This window comes from Salvelinus sp. IW2-2015, linkage group LG4q.1:29, assembly GCF_002910315.2.
Source record: "Salvelinus sp. IW2-2015 linkage group LG4q.1:29, ASM291031v2, whole genome shotgun sequence".
Classification (NCBI taxonomy): domain Eukaryota; kingdom Metazoa; phylum Chordata; class Actinopteri; order Salmoniformes; family Salmonidae; genus Salvelinus; species Salvelinus sp. IW2-2015.
Genome location: NC_036842.1, coordinates 20617706 through 20625525, shown reverse-complemented (window position 1 = coordinate 20625525; position 7820 = coordinate 20617706). Strand labels below are relative to the sequence as shown.

The 7820-nt window shown below is 46.7% G+C and overlaps 1 protein-coding gene across 1 annotated transcript; it reads left to right on the top strand.

Annotated features, from left to right (window-relative positions):
* Nucleotides 1-2317: 2317 nt before the first annotated feature.
* LOC111961616 (mitochondrial fission process protein 1) lies at nt 2318-7741 on the top strand. Its single transcript, XM_023984020.2, has 4 exons — nt 2318-2474; nt 5482-5609; nt 5938-6170; nt 7267-7741. Exons 1-4 carry the CDS (start codon nt 2405-2407, stop codon nt 7337-7339), a joined length of 504 nt encoding a protein of 167 aa, XP_023839788.1. The 5' UTR covers nt 2318-2404; the 3' UTR covers nt 7340-7741.
* Nucleotides 7742-7820: the final 79 nt, after the last annotated feature.

The following is a 7820-nucleotide window of genomic DNA, read 5'->3' as shown; positions in this document are numbered from 1 at the left end:
TTGTGCCGTTGGCACATGCCATGTCCGTCTGGAGCATAGTGAACAGCCTTGACACCTCTGTGGCCTCCTTAAGAAACTCGTCACCACCTCCTGGGAGGCAAGGGATCAGCAGGGTGAAGTAGGATTTCAGCATCGTATTCGCGTTTACAAGGCGTGCCATGATGGAGAGGGTCCTGAAAGTTCTTTCCATCCGTTCATCGCTTACTCTTCAAGGTCCTGGTATGAGGCGAGGCACCTTGCCAAGATCTCCTTGTCAGGGAGGATCATGGCAGCCACCATGTCATCCATCACCGGATAGTGGTCTCACACCAAGGACTCTGCATCCATTAGGAGAGTACACAGCCTGGTCTGGCTTTCGCAAGGGAAACGCCCTCCCATATTGCTCCAGTATTCACGGAGAGCCAAAACGAACTTGGGGCAGATGGAGATAAGGAGCTGCTGAGATGGTGCTTCTTACAGCTTGATACCAAGGGCAGTAGCCACTCTTGCTAAAAGCTCCTGTGTTGCTTCCGTCACCACTGGGGGTGCCTCCGTAACGGTGCTCCGAGCTACAGATGGCACTGTGGACTGGGTCAAATCCTTGGTGTGCTCGGAACACTGAAGCACTGTCACCCAACTCCAACTCGTCTCCAGCTTGGAGAGAGAGGGCATTGTCCCGTCATCATCCCCCCGTAAAGTGTCCACATCTTCCTGCAACCTTTCTGCCTGACGTTCGAGGCAGATCGACTCCTCAGCCGTACTGAGTTTGGAGGGGGGGCCCTCAAAGCGTTCAAAGGGGTGCTGCCGCGACAACCTCAGGTGTGCTAAGTGCTTGCGTTCTCCAAAGGTGGCACAGGCTAACAACTATTGGGTTCTCTAACTGCTCTCCATGCGTGATCTAACCCAAGACAGGTTATGAAGGCAGAGTGTGCATCCCCCGTAGACAGGGGTACCCTGCATCTCTCACAATGAAACACAATAATAGTTATGTAATTTCTCTGTGAAAATAAAGCCAACAGTGTGATATTACTGTGTCTATAGTATACACTGTGCAATACTGTAATAGTCAGATACTACAGACCTACAGTACCAGCCTTAGTCTCATACACTATCTGAAGGAGAGAAGACGTGAACTGGGTGTGAACTGCCTAATCGTGGGGAGGGGCAGAGCACACAAACTCACACACAGGTTGGCTCAATCTTTGCTTATACGTGTGGGTCGGCTGTTTTTAGTTTATTCTACTATACGTGGGGGTGTTGGCAGGATGTAAGGAGTGTGCCTAGTCCTGCGATGGTCTGCTCTTGTTAAGCTAGCTACTGCATAGCTCGTTCACTGTGGAACACAGAAGAGTCTAGGCAAAATGGCTGTGCCCTGTGAGAGATAAGCGTGGTGCTTCTAGCAACACGTGACTCACTCTCTGATGAGAACTTTAAGCCCGCAGAGTGAAACATACACAGACTTTCGATCTTGCGGGGTTAGGCTGTCACAAGTAATTAAATACAGGACAAAACCCAAATGAGATGGCACAAGCCAAACCGAGTGGGGGGACAGCGGAGCACCCAGGCGGAGAGGCTAGCTAGCTAGATGCTCCAAGCTATTGAATAGCTGTGGGTATATTTCTGCACTTATACACTCTAACATAGAGCTCTTACCAAGCGAATCCTCTCTGGAATCAACTGAGAGAAGGGAGTAGTGTGGCAGCAGCTATTTAAGGGGGTCAGCCAAAGCACTAACAAGTATCCTACAGAGCGGAAGGATACCATATTGGAGTTATCCAATATAGTGCTACATAACACTTTTCACGCCTAAACAAAGATTAGGGATAAACTGACAAGATACATGTCTCTCCACCCTAACAATGGGAGTCGTTGTCCACAAAGAGGCATGGCGGGGCTGCATGGCTCCAGAGGTTTGTTGACGTCAACTGCCGAAGCTATGCTACGAGCCTCATGCAATGATAATGCATAGCCATCTCGAGACAAATCCAATATAAAGTGTTTTTTCTCAAAGTTGGTGGGTGAAACAACGAAAAAACGCCACCTGTTGGAGGGAGACAGATTTTCCACCGAGTTGAGCCTCTCTCTTCCTATATCTGCTAACTTCCGGCGTATGAATTATGTAAATTATCATCAGGGACTATCTAGAAATTCTTAACTTTTGTCACGGGACTCGGACTTTATCCTTCTGTGGAAGATTCAATTTGTACATTTATACTGGTTGATTCTCAAGATAATAGCCCTAATAATTTACCAATAACAAATGTGAAGTCAGACAAATACAGTAGGCTTTTTTCCCTTTCTGAATAGCACCATACAGTCTTAGACACTCCCTCGGTGTGGCGCATTGCAAGACTTGACTCGCAGCTTCTAGTTGGGACTCTATCTACACATGAGATATCTCTGTACATGGGGTTAAAGACGAAGCATGGATCAAAGTCAAGAAAAACCAAACAAGGAGATCGACATTTATCGTGACACATGGGTCCGCTTCTTAGGTATGCAATAAAAGTGGTGTTTTTTGATGTCTTGAACCAGGGGGATGTCCCCATCACGCTAAGAACAAGCGTAAACTAGTAGAACAAGATATAGCAAGCTCGAGCAGGGTTGCTAGCTCGTGAGCTATCCAGTTTTAGGTCTGAATTTGAACTACTTATAAATAGATGCTCTATACTTTACGTGATATGGTTTTGTAATGGCTGCAGTCGACCATTTCAAAGCTCAGCAACCCGATCAAATACCAATGTATTCAAATAGCTAGCAATCTAATACCTGCCTTCAAACAGCTAGCTAGTTAGGTTAGTGGGTTGGGTAAATTGCATGGCACTTCCTAGTAGTGATTCATTATTGACAAATAAGTAAACGCTCGTCACATATTTACGCACCAGTTCCATTTAAATGATACAATGTCTGGAATCTCAGCGTAGTAGGCCTAATAGCTACATTTAATATAGCTGTCCCTGCATTGCAATACCATTTATCCATACTGACCTTGGAGTCAAAAGTGTACAGAGGATATCTGTTCCTCATTGTCATAAGGAAATCAGGTTGATTTCAAGCTAAATGGGCCTTCTACATTTATTTTAAGAGATCAATAACACTAGCCATTGTGCAATGCTTTGACATTTTCTGTTGGGTTCTTATTGGCTGGGGGTGACATTGAAATGTGCTATGTTACTAAAATAAACCCCAGGGCCAGCTGCAAATTGATGACTGTTATGGCCTGCATGCACAGCTCTCTATCTCCTCTAACACTGACTCTGACTGGTTCTCTCCTTTCCCTGTCTTTCTCAGACACGTAAACATTTAGCATACAACTACAGCTTTATGTTTATCAAATGAAGCATATTTATAGCATAATGAACACCAATCAATTATTGATCAGTGTATTGTAAAGCACGTTCAGTAGCCAACATAGTTAGAAATGTCAATGTTAGAGAATCTGTTCAGAATGTTCTGCTGTATGAGTAGCGTAACCTGTCCCAGAAACAGATTCACTGAAGTAACATAATTTTGTTTAGTGCTGCCAGTGTGTTAGCACAAGCAGGGCTCTAAATGAACTTTTTCTTTGGTAGCCTGGTCCCAGATCTGTTTGTGCTTTTGAAACCCACGTCGGTGTGTTGCTAATAGTATAGCTTCATCCACTGTCCCTGGCCCATAACCATGCTCATCTGATTGCAAACACACGTGACTGCCCTCCTTGACAACGTACAAACCAGTTGAACTGGTTTCAAACTAGCTGTGGAGTGAGTTTACCGCACGTTCTTAACTCCGCTACACTATCATTCTAGCTGCTTTTGACACCAAACACGACATTGGTATGATAATGAGTGGCAAGAATGACTAGAATGTCAGCAAAACAGACTGGGGTACTCAGGCTATAGCACTGATGCTCACAACTTATAGCACTGGTGCCCCCCGCACCAAACAGTATAGGAGCACCATAAAAGGAGGTTATGCCTATCCTACCTTTTGAAACACATCTCCTGGGGTAGCTATCCAGTACCTTTCCTTTCTTCCAATATCATCTTAAACCATAGCCTACTGGTCATTGGTCACGTTACCAGGTTGTAAGCCAGCTAAGTAGCCTTACTGGACGAGGTACCAGGTAAACAAATACACTACATGTGCAAAAGTATGTGAACACCTGCTTGTCGAACATCTCATTCCAAAATCATGGGCGTTAATACGGAGATGGTCCCCCCCTTTGCTGCTATAACAGCCTCCACTCTTCTAGGAAGGCTTTCCACAAGATGTTGGAACGTTGCCGCGGGGACTTGCTTCCATCCAGCCAAAAGAGTATTAGTGAGGTCGGGCACTGATGTTGGGTCACTAGGCCTGGCCTTCCAATTCATCCCAAAGGTGTTCAATGGGATTGCCCTAGACTGTTATTCCTTCTCCACCAAACTTTACAGTTGGCACTATGCATTCGGACAGGTAGGGTTCGCTTGGCATTAGCCAAACCCAGATTCGTCCGTCGGACTGCCAGATGGTGAAGTGTGATTCATCACTCCAGAGAACGCGTTTCCACTCCTCCAGAGTCCAATGGCGGCGAGCTTTACACCATTACAGCCGACGCTTGGCATTGCGCATGGTGATGCGCATGGTGATGTCAGGCTTGTGTGTGGCTGCTCGGCAATGGAAACCCATTTCATGATGCTCCTGACGAACAGTTATTGTCAGAGGTTGCTTCCAGAGGCAGTTTGGAACTATGTAGTGAGTGTTGCAACCGAGCTGTTGTTCCTCCTAGATGTTTCCACTTCCCACAATAACAGCACTTACAGTTGACCGAGGCAGCTTTAGCAGGGCAGAAATTTGACGAACTGACTTGTTGGATAGGTGACATCGTACCATGGTGCCACGTTGAAAGTCCCTGAGCTCTTCAGTAAGGTCATTATACTGCCAATGTTTGTCTATGCAGATTGCATGGCTGTGTGCTCGATTTTATACATCTGTCAGCAACGGGTGTGGCTGAAATAGCCGAATCCACTAATTTGAAGGGGTGTCCACACACTATATACAAAAGTATATCTCTCATATAACCTTGTGTCGTGTGTAAAGGCCTACAGACCTGACGCTGCGTAATGTTTGCCCACAGGGTGGCAGTACAGGTTCAGCAGCAGCCAACACAGCAGGAGGAGCTGTGTAAGCGTCTAATGACAGACCAAGGGCATTATTAGTCATTCCAACCCTGTTGGAGCGGACAGTGCATATTGCTCCAAAGGTCACCGCCCATTCTATGGAACGAAACGTGTCAGGGGGGTTATTGCTACTACCCACAGCCCCAAACAAAAGTGAATATTAATGTACCCCCCTTTACATGGCAGAGGTCCAAGAGGGAAATTTTGAATTATTATTCTAATACATTTTGTTTTACCTCAGGCCCCTAGCTCTGATCTGGTGGGGGTTGACTATGATTTGGTTAGAGGCCTCTCACAACAGTGAGGCAGTTAAAGCCTTAATTGCGCTTGTATCTTACCCTGGCATGTCGTCTTGTGCACACAGGCTATGCCAACGAGGTGGGAGAGGCCTTCCGTGCCCTGGTGCCAGTGAGTGCTGTATGGGCCACATATGCAGTTGCCACCGTGTATGTTTCCGCTGATGCTGTGGACAAGGGGAAGAAGGCTGCCATGGTAAGGAAGGAGGACATTTTGTAAAAGCAAAGCTTTGTTCTCATTCTTATCCTGTCTTCATTTGTATTGATATGAGCTACCATTCTTTTAAGGGGTCATGGAATTATTGCCCTGTGAAGCATTTATATTATGAACTTGAGTTTCCAAAAATGTAGAGAACACATACTTCCAAATGACATTGCCTTTTTCAACACATACCAAAGTAAATGTAGCTTTTCCAGAAAATCCCTAGAGAATGTGTCATAGAACAAAACTCAACTCCCACACTGAAACATAAAGTGGTCTGAAGCACAGAATGTCACACTCCGTGTCTATCCCTGTGCTGTAGGAGCATGGTGACAACCCAGGGAAGACAACCAAGGTGGCTGTAGCAGTGGTGGACACGTTTGTATGGCAGGCCCTGGCCTCGGTCGCTATCCCAGGCTTCACCATCAACCGTGTGTGTGCCGCCTCTCTTTACCTCCTGGGCAGAACCACGCGCCTGCCCCTCTCCGTACGCAAGTGGACCACCACGGCCATCGGCCTCTCCACCATCCCCTTCATCATCCACCCCATCGACAGGTTTGTGTTGGTGGGTGAGGGTGTTAGACAGTGAAGAAAAAGTTTGTCTGAATGTGTGCCCGATATGTGACAGGGAGACAGTGAAGGAGTGTGTGTTCGAGAGCATGATAAAGGTGTGTGTGTTTGTGAAAGAAAGAACCTGAATGTGAGCGCGAGGAAGAAATAACAGTAGCGTGTGTACTTTGGCACGTTTTCCCATCAATGTTTATGGTCCCAAGTGTGCCAAGGTATTAGCCTGCAGTTAAATGTCTCAGCCTGAATGTGTTCCCCAGCCCATTGAGAGGAAAAATCCACACATTACCTTAGAAAACAGCATTACATTTTTTTAATCTATGCATAATTTTAAGTGTCCAATTAGGAGTTGCACACATAACGTATTATATATATATTTTTTAAATGTGGTGTTAGATGTGTAGCCACCGTTCTTATTTATCTGAATCCATTGTTGAAGAGAGGTGTATTCAGTGTCTGGTTTTTAGGGAGGGATGGGGCATTCCCCATCTTGGGTTCTGCCATCCCCAGCTCTGAATGGCTGGTTATATTTAATCCCCGGTGCGGATGGACTTCCCCCACCTCTGGTATGCATTACATTTATTTACAGACATAAATAACGGATCATTAGCTTCTGAAGAATTTGCTGTTATGTTTTATCACATGAATGGTTTGATTAGTCTGGAAGCCCGCAATTTGGGCAGCACATGGCTTTTCTCAAACGGCTGATTGTTGAGTTGCACGGTTGTCAGTGAACAGCAGTTTAAATAGGTCAGCATGCGATTTCTGAAAATATGGGAAACTCCAAATATTGACTCCACCGTTTACAACTGGAGTATCTTGCATGGCTGTGAGATATAGCCTACGCCCATTTGCGGTGAGTGCATAGCACATTCATATCTATAAGCTTATGTACTTGATGACGTCTGTAGGGAGCCAGGAGACTTAAACCCCCCCCCCCCCCCCCCCCCCCCCCCCCCCCCCCCCCCCCCCCCCCCCCCCCCCCCCCCCCCCCCCCCCCCCCCCCCCCCACAGTGTTTGAGGTGAGGTCCCATCCTTGCTACATTCTAACCTTAAAGCCGTTCTCCTTCTTTGTGCTTCACAGGGGAGTGGACTTCCTGCTGGACTCCAGCCTGCGTAAGGTCTACGGTCAATCTGCAGGAGAGAGGCATGACTAATAAGCACCACGACCACCCTGCAGCCTGGTCCTAGTGTCCCTGGCCCGGACAGGTTAGCTCCACCAGGAAATTGACCCCACCCACCCTCTGTCCCAGACAGCACTTCCTCCCAAGCCATCTGAAAACTCTGCTGATCACTCTACTGTAACATCACTGTGAAGCACAAAGCCAATACAGCAGGGTTACTCCACTCCAGTCCTCCAGGGCCACTGTACTGTCTGCTACTGTCTATGACCCTCTGTTTATTCTCATCTTTTCATTTTAAACTCCAAGTTAGGGGGACCTATGTTTCTTTGGCCAGTCAATGACTTTGAATCAGGGAGAAAAGGGATCCAACAGACAGTGTTGCCCTCCAGCACTGGAGTTGAATACCTGTGGCTGCTACTGGCCTGCAGAGCCCACCTGTTAATTTTCAGACCTCCACTTGGCATGTATCCAGGTAACTCTTGATGTTAGCCATATTTGGGAATATTCGGGTCAC